Genomic DNA, 21,867 nt, shown 5'->3' with positions numbered 1-21,867 from the left:
GACCTTGCTTCTGCCTACTCCCTTGTACCGCGCCTATCTTCAGCAGTCAGAGAGGTTGAGCCGTTGCTAGTGGATACGACCTGGTCACTACCGCCGCAGCAAGACCATCCCGCTTTGCGGCGGGCTCTGGTGAAAACCAGTAGTGACTTAGAACCGGTCCACTAGCACGGTCCACGCCAATCCCTCTCTGGCACAGAGGATCCACCTCCTGCCAGCCGGCATCGTGACAGCAGCCGAGTACCCCTTTAAAGAGAATTCAGCACCTCTCCTGCCTGTGGGCGATGTCTAGTATTACAGCTGATCTTCACTGAAGTGAGAGATCCATTATAGAAATTAAAGGGGTACTCCGGTGGAAAACATTATTATTATTTTTTATTTTTATTTTTTCAAATCAACTGGCTCCAGAAAGTTTAAACAGATTTGTAAATTACTTCTATTTAAAAATCTTAATCCTTCCAGTACTTATCAGCTGCTCTATGCTCCAGTTGTTCTTTCCAGTCTGGGCACAGTGCTCTCTGCTGACACCTCTGTCCGTATCAGGAACTGTCCAGAGTAGGAGCAAATCCCCATAGCAAACCTAACCTGCAGCTCAGTCTTCGTCCTTATCAGCTCAACCCAACTGGGAAGTGATGTTGCATGTAAATATTCGTTTTGTCATAAATATCCAGGAATGCACGAAAAACGCCAACCCTTGTCCACAATAAACAAATTAGCCTGCAAATATTTTATTACCTTACAGCTAAAAATAACCACAAGGTCATGTTTTTTTTTTTCTTTATTTGACAGATCGGCACAGAAATGACCAGGAAGGAGGAATCAAATTATGAGGTAGAACATATTATCCGTTCTCTTATAGGTCACATACACTATAACTGTAGAGAAAGTAATGTAAAGTATGTACACAGTCATGGGGATGGGCGTTCATACCGTCACTGCTATTTCCCCCTGGTAAAAATATATAAACTGAGCCAGATCATATAAACCTCAGCCTTCTAAAAACATAGCAAAAATATAGTAAAAAGTTACATATTAATCCGTACCTTATCTTGATTATACACATATATATTTTTTTGTGTCTAGCACCTATATTTCTCTCACAAATACCTTGTATCTGTTGGTCACTACTTGGTGTTTCCTTCTGTGCTTTGAAGGGGGCGTGTCCTAACTCTGCATCTTCCTCCCTGAGTCTGCTGTGCTGGGTCTCTTCATGCAATCTCTGCAGGCTGCTGTGTAACCCTCTCCTCTTTGTTTTCATGCTGCAGTCTGATAGACAGGACAGGAGTGAGCACAGAGGAGTTCTATCCCCGCCCTCACTTCCTGGACTTTGTCACTGCCTGTGCTTCATCTGGGACAAAGTTGGTGCTGCAGTCGGACAGGAAAATCTTCTGGGTGGTACGAGGACCCCTAGTGGTCTTTTTTATAGGCCATGATTTCTAAAAAAAAAAAAAAAAAAAAAGGAGATACATTTTTTTTTTTTTAATGAAGTATATTTGAAAGGTTAATATTTGGCCAAGATGTACAACATATAAAACATTTTTTTACCATTTAAGTCTGAGACAAGTCTCGGGCTACCAAGTTGCCAGTAGATTTAAAGATTGAATCCTGGTGCCAGATTGGATGTTTACAAAAGTCAAAATGTTCTTGACCTGGATAAAAGTTCCCTAACTTTGTAATTACTAGTGAGCGCTGCTGTGCGTTTCTATATATGTTGCTATATTTTTGCTTTGTTGTTAGCATATATTCCTTAAAGAATTTAGTAAAGAAATACCCTACATATATTACGTCTCCATTCAGTGGAGTCAAGAATTCTTGAGGGTGCGTCAGAGTATATATGTATCCCTCAGATACAGAGTCATTGGACAAAGGCATTCGTGTAAATATTGACAATCTCTGTATATTGCTGCAGGATGAATTGCAACAAGAAAAACAAGAAAAACGAAATAAATAAAATAGAAAGTATCAATAGCAGAGCTCTATGCGGGTGAGGTTGCCCCCTGCTGGATGGACCTGTCACTATATAATATGCAGGGTTGAAAACTTATTCACATTAATCAGGACAAAATCAGTACAAAAAGTCATAAAAGAATGTTCATAGATAGATCAGACAAGAAACGTTTCATAATTGATATATATATATATATATATATATATATATATATATATATATCTCATTATAATAGGGGGAGATTTATCAAAAGGCACACCCATCCTTTAAGCCACATTCTTCTATTTTCTACCCTTTTGTGCATCAGGCTGGTTTGCAGATCACTTCCACAAGGCCCCGCCGGGATATGAGGACAGACTATGAGGATAGGATATATCCTATATATGGAGGGGATATGTGGACAGGATATAAGGATGGGATAAAAGGTCGGGATATGAGGTTGGGATATGAGGACAGGATATGATTACGGGATATGAGGACGAGATATGAGGTTGGGATATGAGGATGGTATATGAGGTCGGGATATGAGGTCGGGATACGAGGTCGGTGATATGAGGACGGGATATGAGGTCGGGATACGAGGTCGGTGATATGAGGATAGGATATGAGGTCGGGATATGAGGACTGGATATGAGGTCGGGATATGAGGTCGGGATACGAGGTCGGTGATATGAGGTCGGAATATGAGGTTGGGATAGGAGGATGGGATATGAGGTCGGGATATGAGGAGGAGATATGAGGACGGGATATGAGGACGGGATATGAGGTCGGGATATGAGGTCGGGATATGAGGATGGGATATGAGGTCGGGATATGAGGTCGGGATATGAGGTCGGGATATGAGGATGGGATATGAGGATAGGATATGAGGTCGGGATATGAGGACGGGATATGAGGTCGGGATATGAGGTCGGGATACGAGGTCGGTGATATGAGGATAGGATATGAGGTCGGGATATGAGGACGGGATATGAGGTTGGGATAGGAGGATGGGATATGAGATCGGGATATGAGGAGGAGATATGAGGACGGGATATGAGGACGGGATATGAGGACGGGATATGAGGTCGGGATATGAGGTCGGGATATGAGGATGGGATATGAGGTCGGGATATGAGGTCGGGATATGAGGTCGGGATATGAGGTCGGGATATGAGGTCGGGATATGAGGTCGGGATATGAGGTCGGGATATGAGGTTGGGATATGAGGTCGGGATATGAGGTCGGGATATGAGGTCGGGATATGTGGATGGGATATGAGGTCGGTATATGAGGACAAAAGCTTCATCCTTTGTTGCTTTTCCTCTCCCACAAGAATTAAGTAGGAAAAAACAGGCAATGCTGGGTACTCAGCTAGTAAAGAATAAAAATCGAAAGTAATAGCTTTCAATATTTAGCTTTACTTATGGCTATACCAGTGTTTCCCAACCAGTGTGCCTCCAGCTGTTGCAAAAACTACAACTCCCAGCATGCCGAGTTGTAGTTTTGCAACGGATGGAGGCACACTGGTTGAGAAAAACTGGCCTATACTATACTTAAAGCGTTAATGTCATTTAAAGGAACTTTTGACTGGAACAGAAAGTTTAGGTCAGTCAGGGACTCCCTCTGATTGTTAGATATAGCGGGGAGGAGCATGCAGTAGCGCACTTCACTCCCCGACTCTGTGCTTAGTCTGACTGATTGAAGACGATGGGCTACATAGACCTATAATGGAGCCTGCCTCTTCCAGTGCCTTAGATTGAGCACCATGCTGGTCTCCGGACTCATCTTAATGATTGTTGGGGGTCTGAACACTCAGACATATCATAACTTTTGACATGTTTAGGGTGGGAAGAACTTTAGAGGGAATTTAAGTCTGAGACAAGTCTCGGGCTACCAAGTTGCCAGTAGATTTAAAGATTGAATCCTGGTGCCAGATTGGATGTTTACAAAAGTCAAAATGTTCTTGACCTGGATAAAAGTTCCCTAACTTTGTAATTACTAGTGAGCGCTGCTGTGCGTTTCTATATATGTTGCTATATTTTTGCTTTGTTGTTAGCATATATTCCTTAAAGAATTTAGTAAAGAAATACCCTACATATATTACGTCTCCATTCAGTGGAGTCAAGAATTCTTGAGGGTGCGTCAGAGTATATATGTATCCCTCAGATACAGAGTCATTGGACAAAGGCATTCGTGTAAATATTGACAATCTCTGTATATTGCTGCAGGATGAATTGCAACAAGAAAAACAAGAAAAACGAAATAAATAAAATAGAAAGTATCAATAGCAGAGCTCTATGCGGGTGAGGTTGCCCCCTGCTGGATGGACCTGTCACTATATAATATGCAGGGTTGAAAACTTATTCACATTAATCAGGACAAAATCAGTACAAAAAGTCATAAAAGAATGTTCATAGATAGATCAGACAAGAAACGTTTCATAATTGATATATATATATATATATATATATATATATATATATATATCTCATTATAATAGGGGGAGATTTATCAAAAGGCACACCCATCCTTTAAGCCACATTCTTCTATTTTCTACCCTTTTGTGCATCAGGCTGGTTTGCAGATCACTTCCACAAGGCCCCGCCGGGATATGAGGACAGACTATGAGGATAGGATATATCCTATATATGGAGGGGATATGTGGACAGGATATAAGGATGGGATAAAAGGTCGGGATATGAGGTTGGGATATGAGGACAGGATATGATTACGGGATATGAGGACGAGATATGAGGTTGGGATATGAGGATGGTATATGAGGTCGGGATATGAGGTCGGGATACGAGGTCGGTGATATGAGGACGGGATATGAGGTCGGGATACGAGGTCGGTGATATGAGGATAGGATATGAGGTCGGGATATGAGGACTGGATATGAGGTCGGGATATGAGGTCGGGATACGAGGTCGGTGATATGAGGTCGGAATATGAGGTTGGGATAGGAGGATGGGATATTAAGTACGGGATATGAGGACGAGATATGAGGTTGGGATATGAGGATGGTATATGAGGTCGGGATATGAGGTCGGGATACGAGGTCGGTGATATGAGGACGGGATATGAGGTCGGGATACGAGGTCGGTGATATGAGGATAGGATATGAGGTCGGGATATGAGGACTGGATATGAGGTCGGGATATGAGGTCGGGATACGAGGTCGGTGATATGAGGTCGGAATATGAGGTTGGGATAGGAGGATGGGATATGAGGTCGGGATATGAGGAGGAGATATGAGGACGGGATATGAGGACGGGATATGAGGTCGGGATATGAGGTCGGGATATGAGGATGGGATATGAGGTCGGGATATGAGGTCGGGATATGAGGTCGGGATATGAGGATGGGATATGAGGATAGGATATGAGGTCGGGATATGAGGACGGGATATGAGGTCGGGATATGAGGTCGGGATACGAGGTCGGTGATATGAGGATAGGATATGAGGTCGGGATATGAGGACGGGATATGAGGTTGGGATAGGAGGATGGGATATGAGATCGGGATATGAGGAGGAGATATGAGGACGGGATATGAGGACGGGATATGAGGACGGGATATGAGGTCGGGATATGAGGTCGGGATATGAGGATGGGATATGAGGTCGGGATATGAGGTCGGGATATGAGGTCGGGATATGAGGTCGGGATATGAGGTCGGGATATGAGGTCGGGATATGAGGTCGGGATATGAGGTTGGGATATGAGGTCGGGATATGAGGTCGGGATATGAGGTCGGGATATGTGGATGGGATATGAGGTCGGTATATGAGGACAAAAGCTTCATCCTTTGTTGCTTTTCCTCTCCCACAAGAATTAAGTAGGAAAAAACAGGCAATGCTGGGTACTCAGCTAGTAAAGAATAAAAATCGAAAGTAATAGCTTTCAATATTTAGCTTTACTTATGGCTATACCAGTGTTTCCCAACCAGTGTGCCTCCAGCTGTTGCAAAAACTACAACTCCCAGCATGCCGAGTTGTAGTTTTGCAACGGATGGAGGCACACTGGTTGAGAAAAACTGGCCTATACTATACTTAAAGCGTTAATGTCATTTAAAGGAACTTTTGACTGGAACAGAAAGTTTAGGTCAGTCAGGGACTCCCTCTGATTGTTAGATATAGCGGGGAGGAGCATGCAGTAGCGCACTTCACTCCCCGACTCTGTGCTTAGTCTGACTGATTGAAGACGATGGGCTACATAGACCTATAATGGAGCCTGCCTCTTCCAGTGCCTTAGATTGAGCACCATGCTGGTCTCCGGACTCATCTTAATGATTGTTGGGGGTCTGAACACTCAGACATATCATAACTTTTGACATGTTTAGGGTGGGAAGAACTTTAGAGGGAACTCAGAGTTTTTGAGTAATTTAGGATGCATTTCAAATAAAAAGTAAGCATCTTCACCTGCCCTGATCCCCCGCTGCAGCTGTACCAACATTTCAGGGTCCCCACTGCTCTCTGCAGGAAATGCCCACTCAGCCAGTCAGTGACTACAGCAGTAAGTCAGCTTTCTCTAAAACCTGTGACAAAATGCGTTCGGCAGCGGACGAAATTGGACACTCATGTTGCGGGAGTGGGTGGGAAGTGAACACAAACCTTGTGGGAGCTGGCAGTAATGGTCAGAAATCCAGCGGGAGCAGGTAGGGATTGACAAAACAGTCTCGTGTAGGGCTCTACTATAGGTGTTCCCAGACTCAGGATTAGTTTGCAACATTGTCCATCAGCTTCTGGTGCACGGGCCAATATACAGTGATCCCTCAACTTACAATGGCCTCAACATACAATAGTTTCAACATACAATGTTTTTTCTGGACCATTGTAACTTGAAACCAGACTCAACATACAATGCTACAGACAGTCCAGATCTGTGAGACATGTCACAACTGGAGGAACTGACCAATCAGAATGGGCATTTTATTGGTAAATCACCTGTATTACTGAAGTGCATGCACTGACTGGCTGTCTGGTAGCGCCCCCTACAGTACAGGGAGGAACTACAAGTTCTGTACTACTCCTTACCTGTGCCAGGGTGAGTTGTTCCTTTGGACACCAAGTAAGGGTGGCTCCATTTGGGACACTGTGTGTACTGTATAGGACCCTGAAGAACCAATGTTTCCCAACAGGGTGCCTCCAGCTGTTGCAAATCTACAACTCCCAGCATGCCCGGACAGCCGTTGGCTGTCCGGGCATGCTGGGAGTTGTAGTTTTGCAACAGCTGGAGGCACCCTGGTTGGGAAACACTGACATAGACAAGGATTACAGCTCCCAGCAGATCTTTATTACTTTTATATGTAATGATTTGCTTTATCTATATTAGTTATCTTCTTATTTTTCTTTAATCCTCACTTTTTCCTATTTTTGGATGACATTTTGGGGGCTTCAGAACCAATTACCAGGTTTCCATAGAGTTATGGTTTCAACATACAATGGTTTCGACATACAATGGTCGTCCTGGAACCAATTAATATTGTAACTTGAGGGGCTACTGTACTTCACTTTACTGCACATGTGCCAGAAGCCACAAGACACCAGGACCGCCCACATGACACCAGGACCACCCACATGACACCAGGACCTCTCACATGACACCAGGACCACCCACATGACACCAGGACCTCCCACATGACACCAGGACCACCCACATGACACCAGGACCTCCCACATGACACCAGGACCACCCGCATGACACCAGGACCACCCACATGACACCAGGACCTCCCACATGACACCAGGACCGCCCACATGACACCAGGACCTCCCACATGACTATTCACAGGAAGCGCATGCTACTATTCAGTTTCAATTTTTCCTTTTTGCTGAAAGCGATATTTTTGAGTAACATTTTTACAAACCTATTACCATCCTGTATTATACACTACAGCAGCAGGTCACTGGCTCCCTATGGGATGACAGGTTCCCTTTATCTTTATAATGAAAAGTTGGGTACTACTAGTATAAACCAGTACTACTGCACTTTTCTAGCTACTGATAAGGGGAAAATAAACACATTATTATTCTGTATTAAGGTTATAGCCATAGTTATTGATAAGAAAGTCATGTGAACTGTATTGTTCTTTCCTCTCAGCAATTATTAGTAAGTCCTGAGAAATCAATTTACCATACAGTGATAGCGGGGTCTGGAAAATAACAACGGTAAGAACCCAATCTGTGTGCATTGACGTTTTTTTTTTTTTTTTTTTTTTAACTGTTTATTTATTGTTTTTTCAATAAAAAAAAAATTCTGTTGCTGTGACTATTATGTGCAAACATGAAATAAAATGTATCCAAATTTGTTTTTCGTGTAGCTCTCTATACATGTTAAGAGTTACTCCGCCCAGAAATATGCAAATGTGGTGGCCAAGGGGGTGTTAGGAGATACCTTATCACTTTGTGACGCCAGGGTACTGTTATCCTATACACGGTCCGAGGTTGGAGAACAGCTTCTCCTGGGCCAGTAAATGAACACACGTCAGGTTACAGCTGTCTTTACTGAGCTGGTGCAGATGGTATTACACAGACAGTTGGTCTTGGGTGAGAGGTTAGAGCAAAACCCCTTGGGAGCCCTGTTGCCTTGCTGGGTCTTGTGGTGCTTTCACCAAACAGTTTACTACTGACTTGTAAGACAGATAGATAAATCCTGGTAGCAAGGGTCCTGTCAAGGTATTGAAGCCTTCTCCACCGGGGCATGAACTTCCACCATACGGGAGATCCTTGCAGAATGACCAGATGAAGTAGATTCTATCTGGGCCTTCCTTTGGAGAACACAACACACCTTACACCTTTACCACACTGTGGCTCAGCTTAGTCTTAAAGGGGTTATCCAGGAAAAAACTTTTTTTTATATATATAAATATATATATCAACTGGCTCCAGAAAGTTTTGTAAACAGATTTGTAAATTACTTCTATTAAAAAAAATCTTAATCCTTTCAGTACTTATGAGCTGCTGAAGTTGAGTTGTTCTTTTCTGTCTAAATGCTCTCTGATGACACCTGTCTCGGGATCTCTCCAGAGTAGAAGCAAATCCCCATAGCAAACCTCTTCTACTCTGTGCAGTTCCCGAGACAAGCAGAGATGTCAGCAGAGAGCACTGTTGCCAGACAGAAAAGAACAACTCAGCTTCAGCAGCTGATAATTATTGGAAGGATTAAGATTTTTTAATAGAAGTAATTTACAAATCTGTTTAACTTTCTGCAGCCAGTTGATATAAAAAACTTAAAACATTTCTTTTTCCTGGAATACCCCTTAAACTGTGAACTGAAACTGAACTGGGGCAAGTCCTCCCCCACTACACTATAAGGGTGACATTTTGGGGGGTCCCCATTGGCAGGCAGGGGCACATGGGATTTACACAGCTCCTCTCTTAAGGGTACAGTAACACAGGAATAACATATATACAGATAACAATAGAATTAATTAGAAAAATATATTACTTTTCAATAAAGTGCAAACATATTTAGTGATATAATCCCTAAAGTCCTTTGGTGGGGCCAACACCTTGTGCTACAAAGCTGCCCAAAGCAGTCTGAAGCCACCGGCCAGCTACTGGTGCTGGGACACCACACAAAGGATAGAGGATAAGACATCTGATCTTGGGGGTCCCACTGCTGGGACCCCCGCGCAATCTCCGTGCAGCACCCGGCATTCCAAACAGTACATTCAGAACGCTGGGTTTCCGTGGCCGGAAATGTGACGTCATGCCCCTTCCATTCATGTCTATGGGAGGTGTTGTGACGTAACTAGGGGGCGTGGCGTGACGTCATGTCTTCGGCCATGGAAATCTACCATTCTAAACGTACCTTTGGATGGGGGATAAGATGTCTGTGGACAGAGTAGCCCTTTAAGGGCAAATTCACACATACATAATCTGCCATGGGTTTTTATGCAGCAGAAATTTGCGGGTTATGTCGCTACTCATAGACTTCAATGGGTCTGCAGCATATGGTGACCATAATTTTAATGTCATCCATGCATCGCCTCTACTTGACAATGTCAAGGGGCATAGTCTATATCAAATGAAGCAAAGGTATGTCCCTTAGTTATATTCTTATTTATGTAGGATAAAATAAACAATAAATTATTTTGCTTTTAATATCTAATATTTATATTTATCTCTTGAATCGGTTTAGGTGCTGAGCGGACAAATTACCAAAGGAGAAGTTGGATTTTGCACAGCTGCATATTTAAAGGGGTAAATCTTATCCCCTATTCAAAGGGGTGCGGCAGCGTCGGGACCCCCACAATCAAACATCTTATCCCCTGTCCTTTCAATATGGGATAAGATGTCTGTGGGTGGAGGACCCCTTTAAAGTTTTTGGTTTGGTCTGGACCCATGTCAAGAACTGGATTTACGCAATGAAATGTCTTTTTTCTTTTTTTTGGTGATATACAGAATGAATGTGCAAAATGTTTTTCCTTGTTATACAAAGAAAAAAACTGTAAAAAGACAAAGCTTAGTTTTGTACATATATTGATGTAAAAATAAATAAATGCGAAATAATAATAATGAAATCTTTATTGTAATGTACTAACATCTCCTTATTTAAAGGGATATTGCGGCCTTAGACATCTTATCCCCTATCAGAAGGAAAGGGGATAAGATGTCTGATCGCAGGGGTCCCACCGCTGGGACTCCCCTACATACTTTCCCCTTTATAAGACACATGACAGCACCATCATTCTAGCAGTAGACACCAGTATTCTAGTTATGTTGTTTGTCTTCCTTGCTCAGCTGCATCTACATCTCAGTACATATTAAGCCCTTTCATTATTACAGAACGATGCTGGAAGTATCATTTCCGCCTGACCAGGAGTACAGTAGGATTATAAAGCGCAGAGTTTTACTGCAGAAAGAAACCTATTATAAGGAGACCGGATGAAGATGCATCTCATGGAAAGACCCTGCAATTTTCCAGAGTTAGGAGACAAAAGTGTATTGAGTTGGGTCAGGCAACGATGTAGCAGGGTCTGGTGGTATTAACCCTTGGTTTGTCGTGACGCCAGGGTGTGGTTGTATTGTATAGAAGGCCCTGCCGACAACCAGTCCACAAACGGTAGGATAATAAACGGAATGTCCACAGAAGAATTTATGAGATAACTGGAACTTTTACTGAACTTCTTATGCAAACAGTCTTTATAAACATACAGTTTCTCTTGAGGTAACCGGGATGCAGGTTCCTCACAGACTTTGCTGGGACTAGTAGTCGTGGGCTTTAAGCAGGCTACTGTGCTACTAATTATAGGATTTGAGTGGGATAGTAGTCACACAGGATTTGTAGGTTGAGCTTTATAACTCACGGTTTTAATGGCTGCTGGTTCTTTAGGCTTTGGCCTAGTTGAGATGAATTGAGATATGCTGAATGTGCTTGAATGTGTCAGGAACAAGAGAGAGAATTTAGTGACTGCAGCCCCTTATATACTAGGGGGGCTGGACTAATCCCATTGGTTGCAAAGCTTGTAAGTCCTGAACCCAGAGAACTCTGGGTACATCACATGACCCAGGAAGGTCCTAAATATCTGTACAACCATTATAATATATCACATGACCTAGGTAGATCCTAAACATCTGTACACTATACAGAAATACATTTATATGAGGCAATCAAGGGGCAAGCCCTGCAGGAGAGCCCTGTGGAATGGAGGGACTGTAACTGAGGGGACTTTAGACAGGGACAGGACAAGGTTCTGGACACCACAAAAGTTATTTCACTTATCATATAAAATAGGCTTACACAAAAGCAGCTAAAATAGGTATACACAAGGCATACAAGTATCAAAGTAACCCAATATTAGGCAGTCTAATCTACAATCCAGCTGACAAATGTATACAGGTACACCTAAATAGCGAATGACAATCTATTTATGAGCATATAAGACTAAGCATTACAAGGACAAGAACAGCGAACATTTTTGGCACATCCAAACACAACTTTTCTAGATGTTCTGCTTAAAACCTTCATCTTTTCTCTGTAGCAGTATTGCAGTGTTCAAGAGCATGGACCCCTGTCTTTGACATTAGTCCCTGCTTCTGTAGGAGCGATTTGACCTAAACGATTCCCCATAAATGTGGGTGAATCTGCATTTATTTATTTTTAATTCTGACCAAAACTAGTTCTGTCTAAACATATAGGGGGAGATTTATCAAAACCTGTCCAGAAGAAAAGTTGCTGAGTTGCCCATAGCAACCAATCAGATCGCTCCTTTCATTTTTGAAAAGGCCTCTGCAAAATGAAAGAAGCGATCTGATTGGTTGCTATGGGCAACTCAGCAACTTTTCTTCTAGACAAACAGTTGACATCTTAAACCCCTTCAATATTAAATACTAGGTTACAACATGCATATTCTTGTATTTGGGGCAAGAGGCACATTTAGAAACAGTATATACTGCAGATTGCCGATAAGGTGTTCTTTCCTGGTGACCTCATTTGCATTTCTCCTTGTTGACTTTATTTGTTTCTTTAGATAAAGCCCAATAACTTTGTGATAACTCAACTCCTTCGTGTAAAAACAAACTATAATTGAGTTCATATAAGGTGTGTTTTTAGGTGTTAGACATTTAACCCCTTGAAGGATTTGTCTTGGCAAAAAGGGAACCTTAGAAAAGGAAAAAACCCTCTACTTACCTTTCTCGCTCCTGCGTCACCTCTGTTATCATAAAACGCACAGAATTTCCTGGTGCTGGCAGGTGACATTGCCAATTGGTGGCCTTGGCAGTGTCCAGCTTAAACCAGTGCCAATGATTCATGATGTCAGTGCCAATGATTCATGATGTCAGTGCCAATGATTCATGATGTCAGTGCCAATAATTCATGATGTCAGTGCCAATGATTCATGATGTCAGTGCCAATGATTTGGCAAAGTGCTGAACGCAGAAACCAGGCTCCGTGATAATGGAGGTTGCAGGGGAGTGAGGATGGTGGGTTACTGCAGCGTCTAAGAAGTTTGGCGGGGGAACTCTTTGTCGCTTATGAGCCAGAGAATACGATTATGGAGATCAGCTGGGTTGCTATGGCAACCTGGGGACTAACATAGTTCATTAAAAACACATTTTTCCATAATTACTGGTTTTATTTTGCAAACGTAAAAAAAAAAAAAAAAGATACATATATGGCAACACTAAAGTTACCACAACCTGCTTAATCAGAGAAAGGATTTTTCCAATTTGTATTTTTTTGTTTACTCTCTTTACCATGAGGAATCAATAATGTTATACTTTAATGGATCGAAGAACTCGGTATGTAGTGATACCAAATATGTTTGGTTTTTTATTCCCACTTGGGGACTTGTATAAGCAATTATTTCATTGCTCATACAGAGCAGTGCAATACAATAGTATTACATTGATCCTATTACTATATTCTTACATTGATCCAATCTATCAGTAATCTACTAGTTCATCCAGCCTATTACAGACTGTACCAGTGCCATGGCGGAGAATGCTCTGTTCCAGCTATTCGTGGTGGCTGTATATTGCTGAATACAGCGACAAGCGGCAGGTATACAAAACAATATCCCCCCTATACAGTGATCATATAGTGGTCATCCCGGCTCTACAAAGGCTCTGCAGACTATAATGCAGTATAATCCAGTGACTCACAAGTGACATCTTCTTGGAGTTCTTTTTCTCTCCTTTTCTTATTGATCCGGCCCAGACTGCCACGATGACTTCATGAATCGTCTCTGTATCTTACTTTTCATAAGCTTTTCTTATCTTTTCCCGACCAAAAGTGCCCCAAATTGTAATAATGCCCTCCTTTGTATCCCACACAATAAGAGTGTGTAAAGGTGTGTTACGGGGAGCAGTAAGTGGGTTGGGGGTAATTAGGATCCCCCATTAGGTAGGCAGCCGCCTCCAAAAGGTTGGTATGTTACCCCAGTATGTAGGTAGGTTCTCCTAGTATGAAGGCATGTCCCTCATAGGAAGGTAGGTAGATCCCTCGTAGGAAGGTTCACCTGGTATGGCCCTTCCCACTTGGTAGGTAGGTTCCCCGTGTAGCTAGACAAGTCCTCAGAGCAAGCAGGTAGGCCAAAGTTAAACAGGTCTCCCAAGTAGACAGGTTTTTTCCCCAGTAAGTAGGTAGCTCCCCTAGTAAGTCGATTTGTGTCCCCAGTAGGTAGTAGGTATTTTCCCCATTAGGTATATAGCCCCCCTCTCTCATTCTCCTTGCCTCTGAGTGGCAGAGTATTCCTTCTACACTTTGGTGCACACATCTTCTAAAGGGTGAGGAGCAAAAGTCTTGAGCCACATACATTGGAGCAGGGAGTTGCTGCTGAGGCTGACACCCCTAAAGGGACATCCATCAGGATGAGGACTCTGAGCTTTGCTAACCCTTGTGGCCTGTAAATGAAATTTCTCTTTGGACTATACACTCTTGGCTTTGGATTTGCTTTTACCAGACTGCACCCATACTCCATAGACTTTTACAGCTGTGGGGCCAGTTTCTGTTCATCCTTATGTGGTGAGCCACTGTGGTGAGGGACAGGGCCACAGGTGTTGCCGTGATAAGTGTTGGGATCAGATGTTGTTAACCCCGGGGGTCGGAGGGTATTAACCCCTATGTGTTCGTGACGCCAGTGTGGTTTTCGGGTTCCGAAACACCACACGCCCGGATTCTCCACTATCCCACGGGCTAGTAGTGAATGAAGAGTCCACAACCAGTTATGGGTCAACGGAGGCTTTACTGAATAGAAGACAGATGGAATTATCTTCACAGCTAAGGCCAGAATCCCAGAGAGGTGGCTAGGACCCAGAGGACCTCGCAGCTTGCTGGACCAATACTTGTAATAAACTTGACTTTGACTTGTAATTAGACTTGACTTGACTATGTGCAGGACTTGACTAACTTCAGTGACAGCCGACATAGACTTGTAGACTTACTGGAGACTTGTAGCTTTGTGGTACTCCAGATGCTGATCACTTGTCTCTGAGGTCTCTGGTAGCTACTTCAGCAAAGACTTGTTCTCAGAAGCAGGTGGTAAAGCTAAGAGAGCTGGGAGCTAACAGAGTGAATTAAAGATGGCCACCCTTTTATATAGTGAGGGGGCTGGACTAAAGCCCATTGGTCAAGCTGGTGGTCATAGGTTAAAGCTGGTGCTCTCTGGGAGTACATGTTACAACCAATCATGTAACTGCATAACATAACATGTGACAGGATTACTCACAGGCTCTTGAGACCTCCACAGGTCCTGTATACTATCTAGACATAAGGATCCTGTCTATGCTCTTAAAGGCACATACACCACATTTAATAAATTAACAAGATAACAAAGGGAGTCCCTGCAGGGGAGCCCCCAGGTCACTGAGGGACTCAACCTGACAGGGCCTACAGATAGTACAGGAACATGTACCTGTACTGGGACATCACACTTAAAATAAACAATTGTACTGCTCCCCTATCATGTAAAATCCTAGCAAACCTATCACAGGCAGACAGCTGAGGAAGGCAAACATGCCGAAATGCATCCGGTACCTATGTCTTTGACATTTCAAACATGGATTAATAAACCTCTACTGGTTAAGCATCATCGGTGAGTGCTGAGTTAACTCTTTTCTATACCTTGGACTCTTTTCTGCTTCGAGCACCACCACCCACAAAAGTGCCGATCCACCGATCCCAATCGATACTGGATGGCGACAGGGCCCAGTGAGGCTGCTACCATTGATGGAGAGTAAGTATTACCAACCTTCATATGTTAGTTTATTACTACAGATAATGGCCACTATAAAGCATAGTTGTTAGAACAGAGGGTGGGGTGGTAGACCCAATTACCTTCCTCCTAAATCAGTCCCTGGCTCTGCTTCCCCATCTATACAGTTTAAAGGGGTACTCCGCTGCTCAGCGTTTGGAACAAACAGTTCAGAATGCTGGACCCGGTAGCTCGTGACGTGATATCCCCACCCCCTCATGATGTCATGTCCCGCCTCCTCAATGCAAGTCTATGGGAAGGGGGTGTGACGGCCGCCACCCCCCCTCCCATAGACTTGCATTGAGGAGGCGGGGTGTGACATCATGAGGGGGCGGGGATATGACGTCACGAGCTCCTGACTCCAGCGTTCGGAACAGTTTGTTCCAAATGCTGAGCAGCGGAGTACCACTTTAAGAAGAGTATGTATCTCCCTTATATGATGCCACCAGGAAAGTGTTTATAGATAAAGAACAAAATGTATTTATTCTCAAACAATTCCCCCAAAATTTTTGTTTATATATTTATATATATATTATTATTATTATAATTATTATTGTTATAACTTTTTTACATTTTAACATTTTTGCTGTTATTCTAAATACAAGAAACGTTACCTTTGCAATTTTTAATTCACATTACCAGTAGAGGGTGTGTGGACCCAATGTTACATCAGAAGGGAGTTCCTTAAAATGAGGCTCTAAAAGAAAAAGGTCAGGTATGATCCAGAACATTGGAGACGTTGAGATGGGACATTTCTTCACATCGCTGTGGTGTACCGTGTTCTTCCTGAGCTTAGGTAGGATGTTTGTAGTAGAAGTCAGACTTTAGATAAATGTATGTTACATTAACTCCAGTCACTGACTACATTGTCCTTGTGTATTATACGCAGGTGGTGCGGCTGCTGTTACCATCGTGAATGGGACTCTAGGGAGATCTGTTTTATTAAACACAACTTATGAAGTGCCAGCAAATTGTTGGATACAATGGAATTTTAACAGTGTAACTGTGGCAGAATACTTTGCTTCTTCATCTCAATGTTACGGTCAGCTCAATGGAAGATGTCAGGTATATCATAATGGATCCCTGACAATCGACAATGTCACCTATGCAGATGAAGGGGTTTATACTCAGACTACACAAAGTCTAATTTCTGCATCATCCACTAACACCACAATCTACCTCCTCAGAGTATATGGTAAGTTATAATGTTTTTCTAACCTTTTTTTTTTAAATGAGAATCATATCTACTGTCTATTATAATGTATGTATGGTATGGGGGCTATACATACGTATATCACTCAGAATGTTATTCACATTATATACACTGGTACTGTCATTTATGATGAACCAACATTGATGTTATTGCCGCAAATCATGTCACTTTATTTTGTCAAATCATTTTTTATTCAATTTATGATAATAACAAATGCATTTCTCTTGATCATCAGTTGATTAGATATGATTTGGAACGATACATCCCCGTCTGCATAAGGCAGTGTTTCACAACCAGGGTGCCTTCAGCTATTGCAGAAATACAACTTCCAGCATGCCCGGACAGCCTTGTGCCTTCTGGATATAATACTGCCACATACTGTACTCCCTGAATATAATGCTGCCACACACTGAGCCCCTGAATATAATAAAGCCCACACTGTACCCCTGAATATAATACTGCCACACACTGTAACCCCTGAATATAATACTGCCACATAATGTACTCCCTGAATATAATACTGCCACACACTGCAACCCCTGAATATAATACTGTCACATAATGTACTCCCTGAATATAATACTGCCACACACTGTACCCCTGAATATACCACTGACACACACTGTACCCCTGAATATACTACTGCCACATACTGTAGTCTCTGAATATTATACTGCCACACACTGTACACATGAATATAATCCTGCCACACACTGTACCCCTGAATATAATACTGCCACATACTGTACTCCCGTAATATAATATTGCCACACACTGTAACCCCTGAATATAACACTGCCACACACTGTACCCCTGAATATAATACTGCCACATACTGTACTCCCTAAATATTATACTGCCACACACTGTACACATGAATATAATCCTGCCACACACTGTACCCCTGAATATTATACTGCCACATACTGTACTCCCTGAATATTATACTGCCACACACTGTACACATGAATATAATCCTGCCACACACTGTACCCCTGAATATAATACTGCCACACACTGTACCCCTGAATATACCACTGCCACATACTGTACTCCCTGAATATAATACTGCCACACACTGTACCCCCTGAATATAACATTGCCACATACTGTACCCCCTGAATATAATACTGCCACAAACTGTACTCCCTGAATATAATACTGCCACACACTGTACCCCCTGAATATAATACTACCACACACTGTACCATCTCTATATATAATACTACCTTGCACTGCGTTCTCTAAATATAATGCTGCCACACACTTTACCCCTGAATATAATACTGCCACACACTGTACCCCTGAATATAATACTGCCATGCTGTACTCCCTGAATATTATACTGCCACACACTGTACACATGAATATAATCCTGCCACACACTGAGCCCCTGAATATAATACTGCCACACACTGTAACCCCTGAATATAATACTGCCACATAATGTACTCCCTGAATATAATACTGCCACACACTGCAACCCCTGAATATAATACTGTCACATAATGTACTCCCTGAATATAATACTGCCACACACTGTACCCCCTGAATATAATACTGCCACACACTGTACCCCTGAATATACCACTGCCACACATTGTACCCCTGAATATAATACTGCCACATACTGTACTCCCTGAATATTATACTGCCACACACTGTACACATGAATATAATCCTGCCACACACTGTACCCCTGAATATTATACTACCACATACTGTACTCCCTGAATATTATACTGCCACACACTGTACACATGAATATAATCCTGCCACACACTGTACCCCTGAATATAATACTGCCACACACTGTACTCCCGTAATATAATACTGCCACACACTGTAACCCCTGAATATAATACTGCCACATAATGTACTCCCTGAATATAATACTACCACACACTGCAACCCCTGAATATAATACTGCCACACACTGTACCCCTGAATATACCACTGCCACATACTGTACTCCCTAAATATAATACTGCCACACTGTACCCCCTGAATATAACATTGCCACATATTGTACCCCCTGAATATAACATTGCCACATACTGTACCCCCTGAATATAATACTGCCACAAACTGTACTCCCTGAATATAATACTGCCACACACTGTACCATCTCTATATATAATACTACCATGCACTGCGCTCTCTAAATATAATACTGCCACACACTTCACCCCTGAATATAATACTGCCACACACTGTACCCCCTGAATATAATACTACCACACACTGCACCATCTCTATATACAATACTACCATGCACTGCGCTCTCTAAATATAACACTGCCACACACTTTACCCAATGAATATAATACTGCCACACACTGTACCCCTGAATATAATACTGCCACACACTGTACCCCTGAATATACCACTGCCACATACTGTACTCCCTAAATATAATACTGCCACACACTGTACCCCCTGAATATAACATTGCCACATATTGTACCCCCTGAATATAACATTGCCACATACTGTACCCCCTGAATATAATACTGCCACAAACTGTACTCCCTGAATATAATACTGCCACACACTGTACCATCTCTATATATAATACTACCATGCACTGCGCTCTCTAAATATAATACTGCCACACACTTTACCCCTGAATATAATACTGCCACACACTGTACCCCCTGAATATAATACTACCACACACTGCACCATCTCTATATACAATACTACCATGCACTGCGCTCTCTAAATATAACACTGCCACACACTTTACCCCCTGAATATAATACTGCCCCACACTGTACACATGAATATAATCCTGCCACACACTGAGCCCCTGAATATAATACTGCCACACACTGTACCCCTGAATATACCACTGCCACATACTGTACTCCCTGAATATAATACTGCCACACACTGTACCCCCTGAATATAACATTGCCACATACTGTACCCCCTGAATATAATACTGCCACAAACTGTACTCCCTGAATATAATACTGCCACACACTGTACCCCCTGAATATAATACTACCACACACTGTACCATCTCTATATATAATACTACCTTGCACTGCGTTCTCTAAATATAATGCTGCCACACACTTTACCCCTGAATATAATACTGCCACACACTGTACCCCTGAATATAATACTGTCATACTGTACTCCCTGAATATTATACTGCCACACACTGTACAGATGAATATAATCCTGCCACACACTGAGCCCCTGAATATAATACTGCCACACACTGTAACCCCTGAATATAATACTGCCACATAATGTACTCCCTGAATATAATACTGCCACACACTGCAACCCCTGAATATAATACTGTCACATAATGTACTCCCTGAATATAATACTGCCACACACTGTACCCCCTGAATATAATACTGCCACACACTGTACCCCTGAATATACCACTGCCACACACTGTACCCCTGAATATAATACTGCCACATACTGTACTCCCTGAATATTATACTGCCACACACTGTACACATGAATATAATCCTGCCACACACTGTACCCCTGAATATAATACTGCCACATACTGTACTCCCGTAATATAATACTGCCACACACTGTAACCCCTGAATATAATACTGCCACATACTGTACTCCCTGAATATTATACTGCCACACACTACACATGAATATAATCCTGCCACACACTGTACCCCTGAATATTATACTACCACATACTGTACTCCCTGAATATTATACTGCCACACACTGTACACATGAATATAATCCTGCCACACACTGTACCCCTGAATATAATACTGCCACACACTGTACTCCCGTAATATAATACTGCCACACACGGTAACCCCTGAATATAATACTGCCACATAATGTACTCCCTGAATATAATACTACCACACACTGCAACCCCTGAATATAATACTGCCACACACTGTACCCCTGAATATACCACTGCCACATACTGTACTCCCTAAATATAATACTGCCACACACTGTACCCCCTGAATATAACATTGCCACACATTGTACCCCCTGAATATAACATTGCCACATACTGTACCCCCTGAATATAATACTGCCACAAACTGTACTCCCTGAATATAATACTGCCACACACTGTACCATCTCTATATATAATACTACCATGCACTGCGCTCTCTAAATATAATACTGCCACACACTTTACCCCTGAATATAATACTGCCACACACTGTACCCCCTGAATATAATACTACCACACACTGCACCATCTCTATATACAATACTACCATGCACTGCGCTCTCTAAATATAACACTGCCACACACTTTAGTCCCTGAATATAATACTGTCACATACAGTACCCCCTGAATATAATACTGCCACACACTGCAACCCCTGAATATAATACTGCCACACATTGCACCCCTGAATATAATACTGCCACACACTGTACCCCCTGAATATAATACTGCCACACATTGCACCCCTGAATATAATACTGCCACACACTGTACCCCCTGAATATAATACTGCCACACACTGTGCCACTGAAAATATTCTTGTTACCTACTGTACCCTGAATACAAAACTGGAGCATGCCACGCTCCCTTAATGTAATATTGCCAGACCGTGCCCTGAACTGACTAGTTCTGCCACTGTGCTCTTTGAAACAATATCTCTGTATCCCCCTTAACAATGAATGATGCCACTGTCCCCTAATAAGCTGTACCTCTGCCCTCCCTAATAAACTGTGCTACTGTCCCTATAGTAAACTGTACCACTGCCTACTAATTAACTGTGCTCGTAATGAACTGTGCCATTGTCCCTACTAATGATCTGTGCCACCATGCTCCTAATGAGCTGTGCCATTGTCCCTATAATGATCTGTGCCACCATGCTCCTAATGAACTGTGCCATTGTCCCTATAATGATCTGTGCCACCATGCTTCTAATGAACTGTGCCATTGTCCCTATAATGATCTGTGCCACCAGGCTCCTAATGAGCTGTGCCATTGTCCCTATAATGATCTGTGCCACCATGCTCCTAATGAACTGTGCCATTGTCCCTATAA

General features: G+C 42.5%; 2 protein-coding genes across 5 annotated transcripts in view; both read left to right on the top strand.

Moving 5' to 3' along the window:
- Positions 1 to 10,871, top strand: part of LOC130293607 (carcinoembryonic antigen-related cell adhesion molecule 5-like) — a 121,438-nt gene extending 110,567 nt beyond the window's left edge. For 3 of the 4 annotated variants that reach the window (XM_056542482.1, XM_056542480.1, XM_056542479.1), the window contains 3 exons: positions 787 to 828; positions 8,029 to 8,096; positions 10,072 to 10,432. In XM_056542482.1, the coding sequence (XP_056398457.1) occupies positions 787 to 828; positions 8,029 to 8,091 (105 nt within the window). In that variant the 3' untranslated portion in view covers positions 8,092 to 8,096; positions 10,072 to 10,432. Of the gene's footprint in view, positions 1 to 786; positions 829 to 8,028; positions 8,097 to 10,071; positions 10,433 to 10,718 lie in introns of those variants that run through there. The other variant, XR_008848252.1, reaches the window with a different exon arrangement.
- Positions 10,872 to 13,400: 2,529 nt separating this feature from the next.
- LOC130293609 (carcinoembryonic antigen-related cell adhesion molecule 1-like) overlaps positions 13,401 to 21,867 on the top strand; it is a 31,654-nt gene continuing 23,187 nt past the window's right edge. The window contains 3 exon segments of the mRNA XM_056542484.1: positions 13,401 to 15,610; positions 16,271 to 16,424; positions 16,518 to 16,823. Of these exon segments, the coding sequence (XP_056398459.1) occupies positions 16,346 to 16,424; positions 16,518 to 16,823 (385 nt within the window). The 5' untranslated portion in view covers positions 13,401 to 15,610; positions 16,271 to 16,345.

The sequence above is a fragment of the Hyla sarda genome, chromosome 10, assembly GCF_029499605.1.
Source record: "Hyla sarda isolate aHylSar1 chromosome 10, aHylSar1.hap1, whole genome shotgun sequence".
Lineage (NCBI taxonomy): Eukaryota > Metazoa > Chordata > Amphibia > Anura > Hylidae > Hyla > Hyla sarda.
The sequence above is the reverse complement of the archived record's forward strand: the minus strand, read 5'-3'. Positions and strand labels throughout refer to the sequence as shown.